Source organism: Astyanax mexicanus, chromosome 3 (assembly GCF_023375975.1).
Source record: "Astyanax mexicanus isolate ESR-SI-001 chromosome 3, AstMex3_surface, whole genome shotgun sequence".
Classification (NCBI taxonomy): domain Eukaryota; kingdom Metazoa; phylum Chordata; class Actinopteri; order Characiformes; family Acestrorhamphidae; genus Astyanax; species Astyanax mexicanus.
In genome coordinates this window covers 48,875,219-48,895,453 of record NC_064410.1, presented here as the reverse complement: position 1 = coordinate 48,895,453, position 20,235 = coordinate 48,875,219, and the positions used below count along the sequence as shown (strand labels likewise).

Genomic DNA, 20,235 nt, shown 5'->3' with positions numbered 1-20,235 from the left:
GTGATTTTTCCCATTGATTAATTGTGATGTTTTCTCTTGATTTCCAGTTTGTTAGGATGTTTTTTTTGGCGATGGTTAGCGCCACCAAAAGTGCCCTGTTTTCCTCCTGGTTTAGATTTATGTTTGAAGTGTCTCCTAGCAGACAGAGCGATGGGGATGGGGGGGTGGGCTGTTTCAGTAGTGGTGTTAAGTGGTTTATGATCAGTTGCCAGAATTGTTGGACAGGTGGACAGTGCCATAAAGAGTGCATGTAGTTGTCTGGGGTGTTTAATGAACAGTGTGTACAGATTTCAGAGTCTATTAATCCCATTTTATGTAGTTTTTGTCTAGTGTAGTGAACTCTGTGGATAACTTTATATTGTATAAGGTGGAGGTTAGTATTGTTAGTCATGTTAAATGTGTTTTTAAGAATGTTAGTCCAGAAATCAGCAGTGAGAGCCATTAGGAGATCTTCTTCCCATTTCTTTGTTGGTACAGAGATTGTTTGGTCTAATTGAGATAAAAACCTGTAAATTTTAGATAGGGTTTTGTTTGATGGGGATATATTGAGAAATTCTAAGATTGGTGGGGATAATTCAAGCGTTACTTTATTCTTGATTTTTGAGTTTAGTATTGATCTGAGTTGTAGGTATTCTAGAAATTGATTGCTCTCAATACTGTATTTCTGTTTAAGGTGTGCCATTGTTGCCAGGTTATTGTTCATAAGGATGTGATGTAAATGTGTAATACCTTTTTCTTTCCATTTGTGTAATTTTGATGTTTTGTTGGTGACAGGGAAATCAGGGTTGTGAATGTTTGGTGGGTGTGAGTGTGGTGTTTGTGCTCTTGTGCAGCTTCCACCAAGCTGTTAGAGTTGATGCTATCATTGGGTTTTTGAAACAGGGGTGGCGTTTTAGTGTTGTGCTGATAAATGGTAAATCTGAGATTTGTATTTCATTACTCATTGTTTGTTCTATCTCTTTCCATGATTCATCTGTATGACTTGGTTTTATTCATTTAATTATATACTGTAATTGATTCGCAGAGAGATATTGTTGGAAATTAGGTGCTTCGAGTCCTCCCTGAGTTCTGTGTTTTTGTAATGTTTTTAATTTAATTCTAGGTGGTTTGTTTTTCCAGTAAAATTTGGAGATGATGGTGTCTAAAGTTCTGAACCAGGAAGGTGGGGGTTGGATGGGGATCATTGAGAAAAGGTAGTTTATTTTTGGTAAAACTGTCATTTTGATAGTGGATATTCTACCAGAAAGGGATAATGGGAGGTTCATCCAGCGTTGGAGATCATTATTTACAGTTGTGAGCAGTGGACTTAAGTTGAGTGTGTGTAGCTCGGACAGCTTGGTGGAAACTTTGATGCCCAGGTATGTGATGTGTTGGGTGCACATAGGGATAGGGAGGGACTGAGTTAATGTATCTGATAAGTTCATGTTAAAAGGTAGGATGGTGGATTTGGTCCAGTTAATGGAGTAATCTGAGATTTTGGAAAATGTTTCAATTATTTGTATAGTTTGAGGGATTGAAGAGAGTGTTTTTTGTAGGAACAGTAGAATATCATCTGCATACAGGCTGATTTTGTGTTCTGTGGTGTTGGTCCGGATCCCTCTGATATTTGGGCTTTGTCGTAAAGCTGCTGCTAGTGGTTCTATGAAAATTGAAAATAAGAGGGGGGAGAGGGGGCATCCTTGCCTGGCACCTCTGTGCAAAGTGAAATTCTGTGATATTAGACCATTAGTATTAACTGTGGCTTTGGGTGAGGTGTAAAGTGTTATAATCCAGTCGATAAATGATTCTCCGAAAACTAATTTATGTAAAGTAGTGAAGAGGAATTTCCAATTGACTTTATCAAAGGCTTTCTCTGTGTCTAATGTAACTATTGCTGTCTCTAGTTGGAGTGTTGTGTGGTGTATCAGATTGAGTAGTCTGCGCATGTTGGTGGTTGAGTGTCTTCCTTTAATGAAGCCGGTCTGATCAGGATGTATGTGATGGGATGACTTTTTCCAATCTGGTGGCCAGGGTCTTACTTATGATCTTTGTATCTGTGTTGATGAGTGACAATGGGCGGTAACTGGAGGGTAAGGTGGGATCTTTGTTAGCTTTGAGATGAAGTGAAATTGTTGCCGTATTCATTTCTGTTGGTAATCTCTTTTTGTGTTTTATTTCCGTGATCAGTCTACTGAATATTGGAGCGAGTATTGTCCAGAAGCGTTTATAGAATTCAGTGGGAAAGCCATCCGGTCCAGGTGCTTTATTATTAGACATTTGATAGAGTGCATTATGGAGTTCTTTTGATGTTATCGGTTTTTCTAATATGCTTTTTTGTTCTTCAGTTAATTTTGGTAGGTTTATGTTATTGAGAAAATTGTGGATATCTGCAAGGTCTGGTTCATGTTCTGATGAGTACAGAGTTTTATAGAAGTTTCTAAATATTTGATTTATTTCGTCTGGTGTTTGTCTAATTTTTCCACCCTCGTCCTTGATTGCTGGGATTCTTGTTTTTTCTTTATTGTGTTTTACTTGGTTAGCTAAGAATTTTCCGGACTTGTTATTGTGCTCAAAATGTTCATACCTTAGTTGTTGTATTAGGAATTGAGTCTTCTTGTTTATGAGTTCATTATATTGTGATTTACATTCGCTCAGCTCTTTCTTGTTTTTTTCTGTTGGGTTTTTTATTATTTCATTAGATAGTTCCTTAATTTTCTGTTGTAGATTAGTCTCATATTTTGTATCTTTCTTTTTCTTGTGAGATGAGTATGAGATGATTTTGCCTCTTAATACAGCTTTCCCAGTTTCCCATAGTAGAGTCGGAGGGGTTTCCGGAGAATCATTTATTTTCAGGAAGGATGCTCACTCTTTTCTAATGTAACTATCAAATTCTGTATCTGTTAGCAAAGATGTATTGAATCGCCATCTGAAGGTTTTATATGGTGGGTTTATATTCCATGTAAGTGATACCGGGGCATGGTCGCTGATTATTATAGGGTGATATGTTATATCTGAAATGTTAGGTATGATAGAATTGCTGGTTAAGAAGAGGTCGATGCGGGAGTAAGAGTGGTGAACTGGTGAGTGAAAAGAGAATTCCTTGGAGGCTGGGTTTTTGAGGCGCCAACCATCACTGAGCCCTAAGTCTGACATGTATTGTTTAATGGTGTTTGATGATTGCCATTGACGTGTGTACTGGTAAGTCTATCTAAGTCTGGGTTGATGACTGTATTAAAATCACCTCCAATTATGATTGTGGAATCAGAGACATTGGATACCTGGGTGAAGAGCTTATGGAAAAAGGATGGGTCATCAGTATTTGGTCCGTATATACTTACAATTGTTAAGGGAGTGTACTAACCTTTGTGGAAAAACCCAGCTCCTGCAGCTTTCAAAAATCCAGTAATTTTGTGCTTTTTGACAAGCGCTCCTTACAATGCTTCGGTCATCCACTTGTCTCTGCAGATAAATCGCTTTTTACACCATTCTCCAAGCTCAAAATAGCTCCACACCTCTCACAATTAAAATGAGCCATTAATACATTTAAAAGTGCACAAGCAGCTTATTAAAAAACACTGTTTACAACCTGTTGTAAAGAGTGCTGGGCAAAAAGCACAACATTACTGGATTTTGGAAAGCTGCAGGAGAGCGGAGGTGGCTATTCAACAAGGGTTAGTACTCTTTATCATGTTTTACTACACCAAAAGTAAACTTTACACTGGAGTTCTCCTTTAAGGACTTATATTTGTTAGTTAGTAATGGACAGACTGCTGTAAGGAAATTTAGACATCTTTTAAAAGGTCTGTGACACATACCTCACTATAGGCTGTTTTGGGTTAAAGGGCTTCAGAATGTTTATTACCTTTGATAAGAGAATAAATATTGTTACAGTTGCCCTAGAATGGTTAACTGTATTGTCCTTGGCATAGCCAACAAGACTGTTAAGAGTTAAGATATCTGGAAGTTACAGACACTAAACCGTAAGCACTGTTTTCTCTTTATTTAAAAAAAAAAACAGCTGTAAAACGGGCCAGTTTTACAAAACTGTTATCTAACAGTATTGACCGCCTAGCAAAAATCTTTTGAGGCTTATCCACTTAGAAAACATGTGGGGCTCATGTGGGGGTCAGATAGGTGGAACAGGGGCTAGATGGGTTGCAGCAGAATGGGGTGTACTAGATTTGGGTTTAGAGTTTAGAGTTAAAACCTGCAGGAATTGGAACAATGGACTAAACCATATTCTACTATTTTAGTGAAATGAACATTCAAATATTTTACTGAATGCATAAATACATGTTATTACATATTGCTTCAGAATCCCTAAGAGATATTTTACCCATTACAGTACAATTTTACAATCAATCTTACATTAGCATTACTCTTTTATTCATTTTCTTATCTTCTCGCTCCTGAAGTTGTGTGGCCTGAACAAAAACTTCTGCTGTATATTAAAAATAAAAGACGGTATCTTCATATGAATATCACAAAGATAACAGAAAACACAAATCAGAGCCAGTTTTGGAATGAACTTTCATTGTATTTCTCTGAACGGTTGTGTCATTTTTGAGGTGTATTTACAGGCCAACATGAGTGACAGCAGTAATCTTCTATGAACAAAAACATGGCATCAAGTATTACTGTCCTGGAACTTGGAATGGGGACACATGGCACTTCAGGGTCCTCCATGCGACTATGACTTAACAAAATACACTGATAAAAGCTGGTAAAAGCTCTGCTTAGAACATGCGATGTTAAGAGAAGCAGTTCTGTACCTTCACTGGTTGTGTTACCTCTGAAATGGGAGCAGGCTGCTGAACTACAACAGGGTACACAGTTAGAGAGAAGGTGAGCACTAAGGTAACAGAGGCAGACATCACTGATCATGTCATTTACTCAAAAAAATAACGAGCAGCTGCCTGTTTTGTGTGGCTGAAGAGAAAGAACAGAACCATGATTTATCACCACCACCCCCCACAGTCAGCCCAGGCACAGAGACCCATCTCGTCATCCCGTCCCTCTCAAAGTTCCCCACTGCAAAGAAACAGAGTAAAAACCCAAGGGCTTTAAAAAGTTCACCTATTGCTTTTAACTGTTAACATGTACTGTATAAAAATCATGGCATGGTAGCTCACAGACTACAGCCTCAATTAAAATCTACAGCCGTTGTTTTCATTGCTTCAGAGTGGACAAAAGTACTGTAAAGTACAATAAAGTACAATAAAGTACACCATAAACTTTCATCAGAGTGACAAGCTTACAAATAAGAGACATAAAAGATAAAATGATTATCGCAAAGTAATTTTTAGGCTAATAAATAAACCAGTAAATGGTCCTATTGTTGTCAAATGGAGTACTCTAATACATATGGAGCACTTTTTAATTATTTTTTTTTGGCATAAATGTGATCCTGTAGCGTTTTATCAATAAATTACATTAGCTTAGATTTGCAAAAATAAATGATTACAACTTAAGCAAATTATAATTCCTAACATTATAGCTAGTTTTTAAGAGCAGTTCAAAAAATCCTTCAGGCACTGCCTGATTCAGAACTGCAAAATCCACAACTCATGGAGGGATGGAAGCTGCCCTTGTGTTGCTATTGAAATAATCACTGGTTCAAATGTAAACATGACAACTACACGGTCATATCAGAACATTATGACCATCACTGGTTTGGAATCATCTCTAGATATGGGCTATGAGTGGGTTTGTAAATGTATTGTTACTAGGACATGATTGGGCTTTCCAAATGGGTTCTCCATCATTACAGTCCACCCTAAACTCACAGAGGTCTCGTCCAGGCCCCTATGTGCAGTGTACCACCCAGATGGTACCTATGTTAAACCAATAGTCATTACAGACTTGTAAAACTGAACAATAGAACCAATCAGTTTGCAGATAAGTATCTATAGTAATTGAATAATATGACTAGGATGTCATTAGTCTTGGAGTATTAAGAGGTTAACTCATTCATTTACAAAACGTCCCTGGTGGAACCCATCTCTGACATCCAAATGTAGGGCCAACATGGAATCCATGGGCAACCATTCAGGCCCCAGATGGACATGTTGTCTGGGATTCAGTTGAATTGCTCTCCAGAAGGGTGTGATGATAGGGTATGTGGTGGTAGCGTCATGAAGAAACCACTTCATGAAACATCCAACGTAATAGAATGTTCTAAAGCTTGGATTTCTCCCACATTGAGTGCCTCCCAACAAAGCACAAGTCACCTTTCTCTAGTGTCATTTGAGCCACTGGTTGTTATTTCCACTATTAAGTACGTAGTTGTTCACAATATTCTGATATGACAGTGTATTACAGGAGAACACAAAATTCCAATGTTCACAAAGAGGAGGTGATCCTTAGGGAAAAGGGGAAAACATTACAAAAATGTAGAAATAGTAATACCAACTGTGTAAAATCGTACAATTACAGCAATAAAAAGAAACAAAGCGTAGGATGAATTACTAAGCTACCAGCTGAATCTGAAACGAGCCATTAAAGTTCAGGTATAATAAGACATTTAATAGAAATATCTTGTATATTGAATTATGTACATTGGAAAATAAATCCACAATAGATTCAGAATATGGAGGTAATACTCGCTCATCGTGTTATATACTGAATTGAAATCTTATAAAACTCTTTTTTTTGTGAACACTTTTAGTGAATTCTTAATGTAGCATCAGCATAATCAGCCTAAGGAAATAAGCTAAAGCCGACAAACAGAAGCGTACAGGGTACAGTGGGTCTACAGGGCAGTCAGACAGGGGTAAAATATCAAATATCTCCTTACTAACAAAGTAACATTAGAGCTACATTTTGTAAAATTATGGATGAGATGAGATTTTAAGTGCAGGTTTGTCAACTACTCACCAACCAGTTTGGATGTCAGACAAATCAGGGCACACGCAGAGTATCCAGTATGTTATATAAAATCTATACAGCAGCTCAAAAGGCAGCACTTGGGTCTAAGTGAGGATCTAGTTCAGTGAAATGAAGAGGACTAAAAGCAGATAGCAGTGATCAAGAAGAAGAAGGAGCAGCAGCAGGAGGAGGAGGCGGAGCTTCAGCTTTTGGACTTCCCAATGATCCTCTATTTGGAGTGCTTTTTCTTCAGACGCTGTGTGAGGCTGCACAGCATCCCTTTCAGGCTTCTCTGTGATTATATTCCTAGTGGTTTCTTTCCATGTAGGAGGTTTCAAGCTCTGAGAACAACACGTGTAGTAAAGATCTACTTCACTTGAACACTGAGAGGTCACTGAAGGATATAGGAGGACACTATACAGTAGATTCTAGCCATGTGTGGTCATTTAGCAGATAGGCTAAACATCAACAACATCCACTAAGGTGGGATGGGTTTAGTGCGAGGTCCGGGATGTTTGGAGACTCGGAATGGCTTTCTTCTCACAGTAAGATTCAGTATTCCAGTGTGTCCGACTGTAGTGGATCCTAAGAGCAGCACACTCAAGCTATTGGACGACGCAAATGCACACACAACGAACACTGTGGCAGCAACACTGTCCCTCTATCATCATGTGCTTAAAGCCGATAGCTTTGAGGATACCTTCTTCTACACAGGGTCAACTGCACATCTTGGTCTTCATAGAAAATGGCACATTAGACATATTTATTTATATATATATATATTTATATATATATTTACACTGTCTTTATGTCTAAAGGTGCTTGAAATGTCGAAAGCTGTAGATTGGTTTCAAGCTGATATGCTCTGGGCATAAAGAGATAAAAGATAAAATAAATAAACATTTATCAGACGATCAAACAGAAACACACAAGCATCTGAGAATATTCTGAGAGTGTCCAGAAAAGAATAAACGAACCCCAAAAAATGTCCTGAATTGACTGTACAATTAAACGTAAACAAAATCCTTCCACACAGACTTCAGGAGATCTTCAGGACTGTTCACTTGACAGATTTCACTTTCAGTTTCAGTGGCAGTTCAGTAGCAGTTCCTCTTACAGTGGGACTGTGGTGTCCACAGAAGGGAGACCACAGGCTTAAGTTTCATTAATGTTCCATTAATCAACGGTATGCTAGACTCATCTCATTAAAACGCTTTCCAGTGTAGAAACAGGTTGATGGTTCAGCAGGGCGGTTTGTCACTCTGCAGCACCCTCTCCTGGCTCTGAGGATGACTTGCTGCTTTTGCGTCCTTCTTTCTGCAGCTGCTCGAGTTCCTTCTTGCGAACCTTCTCGTGCTGTTTCTCCAGCTTCTCCCGGCTCCTATGGGCCTTCTCCATCAGGATCTTCAGGTCTTTCAGCTTCTTTTTAATCAGAGCTCGGTCCTGAGAGGAAGCTACACCAAGAGCCTGTAATGACATTGATCGAAATCAAAATTACATTACATTACATTACATTACATTTGGCAGTCGCTTTTGTCCAAAGCGACTTACAATAATGATGTACATAGAGCAATAGAAGTTTGAGGTAAAAAAAATAAAAATAAAAAAATAAATAAATTGGATAGGGCCTAAAGGAGGTCAAAGGGAAATAATGGGATAGAGTAAGGAAAGGAGGGGAAGAAGGAAAATTAGTCATAAAAACATTTTTTTTAACGTTTGAATTGCTAGAGTAAAATTTAGATGCTTTATTCTATTATTATACCACAGTTAGTTCCCAACCCTGTAATGTAGTTGACTAAGAGGGATTTAATGTGTGCCATTATCAGCCGGTAATGCACTGTAACCAAAGCTCTCCATGTATTACTCTACCTCATACAGGTAACCTATCAACAATGCAGTGAAACAGCTCAGCAACAAACAGAGCAGCGATGGAATACTTTTAACTAGCGGAGTGTTTATAACCAAACTGATCGTATTTTCTCATCCTTTTTAACTCAAAATCTATCAATAAACAGCAGTGCCAATATTACACCTTATAGCACTCCCTCTCTTGTTTTACTGCTTAATAAGGTTTTACACTGATATGCTAAAAGTCATGGGACAGGAACAGGAACTAGTATCGTGTCCCATGATTTGACTTGTGGGACATAGATGTGGAGCATCCTGCACTGAATGGGGAGGTGATTTTTATTATATTCGCTTGTGTCTTTGAACAGACAATCCTAGCCCAACACCACCGGTCACAATCATTACCACCCATTGCGCTGTCTACTGTGTGTGATAATGCCTTCTATAACATGTTCCCAGAACAAATGATTGGCAAATGACTGTGGCTGAATAAAGTTTTAAATGCACACACAGCTACAGAAATGTAATGTCCAATCAATCTGTAATCCACGATCAGGCCCCACTTAAACTTAAACTGATTCTAATAATATTTAGTTGCCTTGCCATGAGCATGCCATGCTGGCCAGTGTTCAGCCTTACTCACAAGATATAACCTTACAACTTATACACTGACTCAAGTTATCCACTTAATCAAGTTAAAATTCAAAATCACTTTAAATACTGCTATCCCATTATTTTTGGCATGTCAGTGTATAATAGCTACCAGGCTATTTTTAATACCGTAGTGACTGAATAAGACGGCTGAAGATTAATAACTGAATAATCAGCCTGAAGGATTTAGAGGGTCAACAAAAGTACACGCTGGTATTTCTGTGTGTGTGTCTATGCACATATGTGTGTGTGTGTGTGTGTGTGTGTGTGCTCACTTTGAGTGTAGTGCTGTCAAGCTGCAGGAGCTGTTCTCCGTCCACATTCTTGGCGGTAAACTGAGGAATGTACTGTTCCAGGTTAAGACCCATAAGCCAGCAGGACACTTGCTGGCAGGACCACTCCAGTACACTGCGGTTCTGCCAGTGGTGTTGCTTTGGAGGTTGCCCTTCATCCAGGATCTGCCTCAAAACACACACACACATTTACCCTCTGTTTAGACCCTGTTCACACAAGGTCACTTTATGTACCTAGTATCTAGAGTGTATCCTAATAAGGCCCACATGCCACATGCATTTACACCTGGTAGTCAGGTATTATGGGTGTAAGGTGATGGTCAGCTAAGATAGATATATCTTCAGCAATCGGCGCTAACTTGGGATGCAGTGAATATTTGGCAACCAAACAGACTAGTGAAAAGACTAGTGAAAAGAATAGCTCATACTGAACAAGGATTCATTCACTTCAAGCCATATTTCTGTGTATCCTCTACAAGACCCATGTGTAGGGTTGTCTTTCAGAGCCCTGCTATGTACATTCCTGGCAGTGATTGTGTGAAGGAGCCAGCAGAAAGCAAACGAATGCAGAGTTTAAGCAAAAAACTAATGAGCTGTACAGGGCTAGAAGAAAAATTAGCATTTGACTATTTAGAAAAAGAATTTCTGTCTCTCTCCATGTCTTTGGTCTCAATAAGTATTTAAAGCGGCAGTTATGTATTTTGTTTCTAAACAAAACTTATTTTGTTTCTGAGTGGAGAAGGGACAAAATATTGTGTTTAATGGTACCAGTGTGCTAAAACGACCTTCCCTGCTAAGTCTAATACAGGGATGGGCAACTGCCCTCGTCATCACTCAGTGCGGCCCGCGAATAGATCAAAAATAATTTAATAATTTCATAATTAAAAAAAAAACAAAAAAAAAACGTAATTCTACTTTTGACCGCTAGATGGCGCTGCCAAACAACCACGAAAATTGACATTGACATCCAGTCCATTGTGAGCCAGCAGGCCAAACCACAGCTCTCTCATTAGCTTCAATAAATGTTGGGCCTCTGTGGTCTAGTTTTCTGCTATTATTGAATGAGCTATTTGCAATCAGTTTTTAAATCTTTTTTGTTCTTTGTTATAAATGAGTTCAAATGCCTTTTGCACTTTTATAAGCAAATGTTTTGTCCTTGTTGCTTATGAAGGACTTGTTATAATGAACTTATTTTACACAGAGGAACTACTGTATTTGCAATCAGTTTTTTAAGCAAACTTTTTGTTCTTTGATATGAAGGACTTCCTTTTTGCACTTTTTTTAAGCAAACGGTTTGTCTTTTGCCGTATTAAAATGCATTAATATGCAGAAAATAGTTGTTGATAAATGTTGGTGCTGTAAACATACAGATATAAATTCATATAAAATTTGTTCTTATTGAAAATCATTTGTAGCGTTTTTCATATTCAATTATTTGAAGTGCGAGGTCATGTGGCCCTCCAATGGTCATGCTGAAAAAAATGTGGCCCTCTCCATCATGGAAGTTGCCCATCCCTGGTCTAATATATTCATTCTAAAAACTGGGGTGTCTGGTCGCTTTTCGTGGAAGTTCTTCTGGTCACGTCACGCGTCTTTACATACTTGCATCACATGTACAGCCTCTGAAAGAGGATCCGGCTCAGTTTTACTGAACGCGAGCGGCTGGTGGAGCAATGGAGACTTCAGAAGAGGAAACTCAGAGTAAAATCAAACTGTGTAGTCGAAGTGAAGTTTCTGACTGAGCGCGCTCTCTCTTTCTTTCTGACTGACCATAACCTGGAATCATTTTCATCTGCTTTGAAAGGAGACCGCATCACACCCACCTAGTTTAAAATGATTCTTCTGCATGCTCGGTGCAATTGCCCATTTTTACCAGAGAGGGCCCTAAATCCCAAAACTTACATCAGCTTTAATTTTATCTACTCCTGTAAAATTACAAAAACACAGTGTGTGCTGGGCATTATGTTACTTTGCAAATGTTAATTTAAAATGTGAACTTAATGTTCACTCAGCTCATTTAATCTACATTTCTCTCTCCTCTCCTATCCTTTCCCTGTCTTCCCCCTGCATCTCACATTTAAAGGTCCTCTGCAGACTTTGTAATTGCGATTTCATAAAGTTCTATAGAATTCTAAAGCAGCGGTGGCAATAATTTGTAGCAGAAGACCACCACTGCAAAATGCATGAAGCAAAAAACATTGTATTGTTCTTTGTTGGTATGCCTCCTGGGATTTTAAACATGTTTATTGTATAATAAATATGGTAAAATTGTAGTTTTGTTATAGCTTTTTCTTTTAAAATTAAGACAAAAATATATATAATGTATGTATGGTGAAATGGCAGAATTAATGAAAACCTGCATACACTGTGTTTCGCATTTGTTATTCTGCCAATACATTTTTGACAGTATATTTCTATTTCAGTGCATCCCAGATGCTAACTGAAGAGGAGTAAAGGTATATTTAGGAGTCTTTTAGGGCCACAATGGCTAGAAAGTGTGAAAAACAAGCTCTAAAATAAATGTGACTAGAACTCAATGGACATGCTGAGAAAGCTCATTCACAAAAATGCCTCACCTCATCATCAACCATATCCAGACTCTAGTATGTGCAGCATAAAGGACAGCAGGAAAAGTGAATTGTTAGTGCAAGCATACTTAATATATCAGCTCCATCTAGTGGCCTAGACCTGAAAAGCTTTCTATTGAGAGACACTGCATCCACAATGACTCTAGGAAAGAGTGCTAAAAAGCTTCCAAAAGTAGTGATGGTTTTGGCCAAATTTCAAATAATATATAATTTTCCCCTCAACTCACCAAGAATCGATCAATCACTTTATTGTTTCATATTTGCACTGAAGCTAAAAGAGTGTTGTACCTAATATATAATGAAAGCTTACAGACACTAGTATTAGCTTTGTATAAATTACATGCCTAATTCATCATCCACTTGCAATTACATTAGCTTAAGTGTTTTCAAACAGTGTGAACCATAAATATCATAGAATTATCAACAGATACTCCTACCATATTGCTGGTTTTTATATGAGACTGTAGCACAATTTATCAGGTTCCCTGTTTTATATCCATTAATGGAACAGGGCTATTATAGAACCATATACTATCTATCAATTGATTATTATCTAACTTTTCCATCAGCCAGCAGTTTGATAAGGCCTGGGCATTTTCATATCCATCTCAGGAATTGAACTGGACTTTATTGTACTTGTTTAAACCCAAAACAGACTAGAACGTTCTCACTAAACAAGAATGTACTAAAAGTACTGAAAGTTTTGCAAAACAGGAAATTAGGTAACTAGACTACAAAACAAATAGCCGAAGTAGTTTGTATTAAGTTAATTGAATGCTGGATTGTACAGCAAACAAAAACATTTTCTTCTCAATTGTGACAATGTTGATCAAATCATAAAATAATTTGCATAAATTTTCATAAAATTAAAATTCTTTACATTTTATTGAAATTTTAACCAGTCTTACCAGTAACAGCTTATAAAAAAAACAAAATTCAGAACAATCTGTTGGCACAGCCCTACAAAACAGTCCCAGTGTATCATGTGGCACCTTGGAAAAATTAATTGCCCAACATGGGGTTATGGCTTTACTGTGAGCCCAGTAATGACACAGTCTTTAAGAACACAGACCTGTGCAACATAAACTAATATGCCAATAACACTGCTGGTGGTTCACTACCAATTTTTAATATCCAATCAGCAGCACTAGGGTGCTTGCTTTATATTAATGGACATTTTAAAAACATGCTTTTAACTATGCAGTATGATGTAATAATTTGAAACCGTTTGAACCCACTGTAATTTTAGGCCAACACCATCACTTTAAATCACCAGGAAGGTTCAGTGTTAGTCCTCTGACCTCGTCTGAAGACAGCATTAGTGTATGAGAACGGCCTGACAGCTTGGGCTCCGTGACCACCCCAGTGATCTCCGCTGAGCTGGAGCTGCTGATACTGAGGTCATCGTTTAAAGTGGGACCCTGGAAAAAAAAACACACGTCACAATCGATCAAAGTCAAAACAAGCCAAGCGTGAAATTTGGAAATGGCTCAGTCCTTAATTTGGCTTTGTTAAGCTTGCTGATAAATCGCTGGACAGGAAGCTATTTACTCCATTGTGCTCGTGTTGTGTCAGTAGAGGCGTAAATAATCACTGGGAAATGTGTTAGATTGATTGTTAATTTACTTCATTAAGTCAAATTAGAGAGGAAAGCAGAGAGGCCTTATTTAACCCTGCAGAGATTCTGGGACAGTATGATTAATAAAATAATTTAGAGAAAGCAATTTGGTTTTGATAATACTTCATGTATTCACAGTGCTTCAAGTGAGCCAGTGTGAGTGAAACTCAAAGCTAAACCAATCAGTATCTCTATTTTAGCTAGAGGCATGATAATAGAGAGAGAATCAGAATATTTGTCTTGGAGAGTGGCAGGAATTGTTCAGTAACTTTGCACTGTGATGCACAGTTAATATAAATACACTTTTAATTCACAATTTGTGTTCCACGCTTTGTGGACTTCAGCTCAGACAGAGGCTAAATGCACAGCTGAAAGTTGTCAGCCACTGTTCCACTAGCACACATTAGTCATAACATGCTAATGATATTTAATTTTCCTTTATGAAATTAACAACTTCATGCTACTTTTCTAATTAAGTGCACACAGAGATGGGTCTTCCAATACAGATCTGGTCTGGTCAGACCTCTAACATTGAACTGGATTGGACAAAAACTGACATTGTGATATTTTATTGTTTATTGTTTTCATACATATTGTGATTTTAAAGATAATTGATTGTGGAATGATATGTAATTTGCCTTATATGACAGTGCTCTGGCCATTTTTAAAAAAATGTCATATAATAGAAAAAGCCTGAAATCCATTTTAAGCCAAAATTTTGTGATGATGTCACCACATTACAAAAATCATTTGGCCCTAAATTGCATGCATTGTGATGTGACTACTGATGTTCAAACAATACATTGTGCACAATGTAACCTAACAGGGTCTCAACTTAGTTTGCCACACATAATCAACCATTGATATAGCTGATTCACAGAGGCAGAATTAAAGAGAGACTGACTGCAGTCTAAAAATGCCTCGACACCACGTTAAATACACAAAAAACAGTTATAGTAACATGCAGACCAAATATTCTGAAGTGACGAGTTTCAAATGAACAATCAAATCAGTGTTACATCATATAATCATCAATTTTTAGACTACAAACCAGTTTTAAGGTCAAATTAGTCCAAAAGCAGCACCGGCACTGAAACACTAGTTAGGGGTGTGCATTCACTTACAAATCTACATACAATTTTACTTAACTGTGAAGAAGGTTAATTCATTAGTTATTTGATTAGTTATTTATGTTAATCAATTAATTTATCAATCAATTAACCAATCAATTTAACTGATATTGGTGTGTGTGTATGATTGTGTGCTCATGTTCCAGACTGGAAATGCTATCTGAAGGGCCTCAGTCTCTGAATGATGGCCTTTTCTCTGCCGGCTGGTCTTTGTGGGTTTTTCTTTGGTAAGAAAATGCAGAGCTACTTGAAAAACATGATATCACAGCTTGTTCCCCTCAGATGTCAGTGTGACTGTAAGACTCTCTTTCATCTGGGATATCTGAAAGAAACAGACTCCATCTCTTGCACTTAGCTGACAGTTCACGGGACAGCATGCCACACTCGCCTCTGAAATACTCCTGCCTTCAAACTTAAGGTAAAAATGAATGCAGTTTGTTGCTCAGTTTATATACAAAATATGCAGCTTTTAATAAGACATTGAGATAGTAGGTTATTTCAGGAGAAATGTGAAGTTCGGTCGGTACTGAATCTCTTCAGACAGATTTTTCACACCATTATAATATGAGCAGGTCCCCAGTGTGGGTGGTAATCTCTGCACAGCTCTTCAGATGGAGAGCTCAATTTAAGAAAAGCTATTTCCATCTGGAATAGAAATTCAGCGAGCATTTCTCATTGACCAGCGTTAGAAGAAGTCAGGTATTTGAAGGAGAATTGCAGGAATACTTCACTGGGAAAACAGCACGGTAGGCCTGTCACAATAACTACGTTATTGACATATCGTACATAAATTATTTCTGCACTTTAATGAACAAGCTAATACGTATGATAAAAAATAGTGGCACCTAAAAAGTGCCAATTTAACTAACATAAAACGTTTATCTTAAAAGTAATCATCCCAATCCAGTTTACTCAGCTAACAGAGAACATTATAAGAACATGTAGCAAAACTCTGAAAACGTTTCAGGAAGGTTACTGTCACACCTTAGCCTGTGTCTGTCTTCTGCTTCTGTCCTCCGTTACTTCCCCATGTGCTACTAGAGCACATGGCTTTGTTGTGTTAGTGTTCTGTCTCCACCCTAGCCCCGCTCTTGCCATTAGTGTTATCTTGTGTGTCTTGTTTGTAACCCCGCCCCCCCTTGATACCTTCCCCAGGTGTTCCTTGTCACTTGTCAGTTCTTAAATGTTCTAGTTCCTGTTTTCTTAGTTAAGACCTAACAATGGTTTGAATCACAATATTATTTCTTGTTTCTGACAAAACATTCTCAGCTAGATAAATACTAACATGTAGGAAATGTTAAAAGTAACATTCCCAAAACCTGAAAAAAGTTCTAAAACATTCAGCAAACATTACAGATCGAATCATTCAAGATAATATTTAATCTAACTAAATATTGCACTAACCAAAAATTGTGAGCTGCTTAGAAACAAAAAAACAGTTGTAGAGTGGATTACCTGACAGTTAGTAATTACAGATTAACAGTCATTTTATAAATGTGACATTCCACAAATCAAAGCATTATATTATCACATACATTATTATATCAGTGGCATAAAACTGACAATATAATCTATTTATTTTTTTCATATTAGGTACTTAGGCAATGTTTTTTTTAATCCCAAGATTCAGATAAGGAGTTATCATATCTTTCACTGACAAATTATTATTATTTCTGAGAAGATTTATCATTCTAAAAAAATGGTTATAGTGACAGGCCTACAGCACGCATTATTGTGCCAGCATGATTATTACATCTCAAATCATATTTACTGATGTGCAAAATCAGAGCTTATTTAAGAGACTGTGCTTTGATTATGTTAAAACACATTAATTTAGTTAATTTATTTGATTAGTTTGGTTTGAAATAAACAACGAGTGATACAGTACCAAGTAATATGAATAGGAGAAGAAGTGCGGCCGGGAAAAAGACCTCTGCCAAACAAATGTAACAGATCAGCGGGAGGTCATGAGTAAATACAGTTCTGATAACACATCACAGAGAACCTCAGTAGTAATAATCCACATGTGAAACAGTGAAACAGTGTGCTGTATATTCAGTTCTGCTGGATATTGATGAAACGCCCTACCTTGCTCTTGTGTTTCTCTGGGCTGTTCTCTGCAGATGGTTCTGTAGAGCTGGAGGAGGGAGACGGGTTACTGAAGCATACGCAATCAGAGAACCGCACCAGAGCAGAAGCTACACACAACTACTGAAGCACAAGAGCAGCATTACTGTATGAACAGAGGCACTCACAGAACACGCAGAAAAGTGCATACAGGGGAATAACCATATCTAAATAACTGAATACTCTATCACTGCTGTTACGCAAATCCATTTTTGTTTTGTAATATTTTTCACTTTTTTAAATGATACTCCAAAACAATAGCAAATATTGTATTCTATATTTTGATTGGACAACACTATAAAAATGATACAAAGATACAGTCAGTGTATAGAGGAGTATAACAGTACAGATTTACTGTCTTCTGAAAAACAAATTCAACATACAGTAATTCATGTCTAAATAGCTGGCAACACAAGTGACTAATCTATAAACTCGACACAGACTAATCTTAAGTTATATTAAAGTTATAGTAATATATAAGTTTAACTTCTATAATTTAGTCTCATGAAAAGATATAATAAAATATTTCCAACAATATGAGGGATGTACTCACTTTTGTTGGGTAATGTACATTGACTTCCATTTAAAAGTTTATTCTCCTGTAAGGTTGCCATTTCTAAAATACAATATCTGAACTGATTTAATTAATTTTTATTATTATAAATACATTTTAGACAACACTTCCATGGGATGGTACACTTCAGGTGCTTTGTGGACATGTAACTTTATTCTAACTGACATTTTAATAACATTGATACAATTTCAATTCCAATTCTATTTAACAAGCAAACCCTAGCCCTCATCTTAAACTTAGCCTTGGCTGCAGACTAAATACTAAATAGTAAACACAGTATATGAGCAAAAGTATTGTTACACCTGCTCATTCATAGTTTCTTCTGACATCAAGGGTATTAATAAGAGTTTGCCCTTCTTTTGTTGGAGTAACTGTTTCTACGTTTAAGGTAACCTCCTAAAAGAAAAATGTATTAAGTATTTTTTTTAAAGTATACTTAACATGGATAAGTACATATAAAATTAAAATACTGTACTTAAATACATACTAAATGTACTATTTTGGAACAACTTATGGCAACTTAAGTATAATTAAGTTGTAATTAAGCTATATTTAAACATAACATAAAAAATTTTAAATTGTGCTTTTAAGTGCTTTTTTGGTATGACTTCTGTGAACTTAAGTAGATTTAAGTATGCATTTTTAAACACATTTATATTATATTATAAATGTAATACTTTGAATATTGATGCACATATTGTGTAAACCTCAATATGTGATAATAGATAAAACACTAAAGTGCACTTTAAGCAGGTTTTCATGCCACTATATATATATTTTTCTATCAACACAACGTATATTTTACAGCATATTGCTTACAAATGCATTTTATACCCTCATAAAGTATATAAGTATTCTTTACCTAATTTGAAAACCCTTTTAATGCTCTTAAGTATATTTCCTTTTTACAAGGGAAGGTTTTCTACTAGATTCTGGAACATTGCTGTGGGGATCTGATTGCATTCACTGACAAGTGTGAGGTCAGTATGATCATCCCAAAAATATCGGATGGAGCACCATCACTCTAGAAAAAAACAGTTAGTTGCACCAAACCACAGCTCAATGCCTCTACTTCATGCCTGACATTAGACATGGAGCCAAGATGTTCATGTTTATCTGCTCCAAAGGATTCTATTCTAATGGCAGTAGCTCAAATCTAAGCTGTGTGTGTATTTGCACATATGCATCAGCAATAGGTGCAACCTAAAGTAACTGAATGCATTCATTGTACAGGTGCTGGTCAACGAATTAGAATAATTTGAAATAGTGCAATCATGAAATTCTTTGAATGCATTTTTTGTGCAGAAAGCAAATCAGGTGTTCACCGCACCTGTCCTACTCGTTAGACTAATCACAGAACTCGTTACCTGGAAAAAAATTTGCTCAGCTGAGCTTTCCAAAAGGCCCATTTAGGCCATTTAACTGTGACACTGTTGTTTTATTGAATTAGAATAATGGAGAAACCGTTTCATTGAATTAGAATAAATGCTCGAATTTTTGTTTTCTGTGAAGAGTGTTCACTGTGCAGTATAAAGTCAGGGTTGAGTAGAATTTCTAAGTTGTAAAATCAATCATGGGTAAGCAGCGCGACCTCTCAACCGGAATAGTGGCTCAAATTCAAGCCCTTCGCCAACAAGGCTTGACCCAAACTAAAATTGCTGAGCAGCTCGGCATCAGCCAGTCTTCCGTCTGCAAAGCTCTCAAGAAAAACTGCAGCAAGCGCACCAACTGTTCCGGCGTCCGAAAAACTTCTGCTCGCGACAACAAGCAGCTGAGAAAGATCGCAGTCAGCAACCGGTTCAAGTCCACTTCCGAGCTCACCGACTTGTGGAACAAGCAGACAGGCGCTGACGTCTCCAGATCAACCACTTACCGTCGTCTGCGCGAACTCGGCTTCAAATCTCGCGTTCCAGCAGTAAAACCGATGCTGAACAAGAAACAAATGGAGAAACGGCTGAAGTGGGCCAAAGAACACGGCGAGTGGACTGCTGAAGACTGGCAGAAAGTGGTCTTCAGTGACGAATCACGCTTCTGCATCTCCTTCGGTGACCAAGGTCCTCGTGTCTGGCGTCGTGGTGGCGAAACCTACAACCACGAGTGCGTGAAAAGATCCGTCAAGTTTCCCCAGAGCGTTATGGTCTGGGGATGCATGTCCGCTCGAGGTGTAGGGAAACTCTGCTTCCTCAAGAAGACTGTCAATGCTGCCGTATATCAAGATGTTCTGGAAACGTTCCTGATTCCGACTGTTGAGGAACAGTTCGGCGAAGAAGACTTCATATTTCAACAGGATCTTGCACCGGCTCATGCGGCAAAGACGACCAAAGATTGGTTCACTAAAAAACAGCTTGAAGTTTTGGCATGGCCGGCCAACTCGCCTGACCTCAATGTCATTGAAAACCTTTGGGCCATCGTCAAGCGGAAAATTCGCGACAGAAAGCCTACTACGCTGGACCAACTGAAGCAGAACATCGCCACTGCCTGGGAAGCTGTGAGTGCGGAAACTTGCGACAAGCTGGTCAAATCGATGCCACGGAGACTTCAGGCAGTCCTACAAGCCAAG

At 37.7% G+C, this 20,235-nt stretch overlaps 1 protein-coding gene across 5 annotated transcripts in view; it reads right to left on the bottom strand.

Moving 5' to 3' along the window:
* Nucleotides 1-4,495: 4,495 nt before the first annotated feature.
* The window catches only part of ppp1r9a (protein phosphatase 1, regulatory subunit 9A), a 102,188-nt gene continuing 86,448 nt past the window's right edge, over nt 4,496-20,235 (bottom strand). For 3 of the 5 annotated variants that reach the window (XM_022683237.2, XM_007259814.4, XM_022683238.2), the window contains 6 exons: nt 17,063-17,111; nt 16,863-16,907; nt 13,528-13,647; nt 12,215-12,238; nt 9,621-9,803; nt 4,496-8,313 (listed from right to left, as the gene is read on the bottom strand). In XM_022683237.2, coding sequence (XP_022538958.2) covers nt 8,104-8,313; nt 9,621-9,803; nt 12,215-12,238; nt 13,528-13,647; nt 16,863-16,907; nt 17,063-17,111 — 631 coding nt within the window. In that variant the 3' untranslated portion in view covers nt 4,496-8,103. The remainder of the gene's footprint in view (nt 8,314-9,620; nt 9,804-12,214; nt 12,239-13,527; nt 13,648-16,862; nt 16,908-17,062; nt 17,112-20,235) is intronic. The other 2 variants (XM_007259815.4, XM_007259816.4) reach the window with 2 other exon arrangements.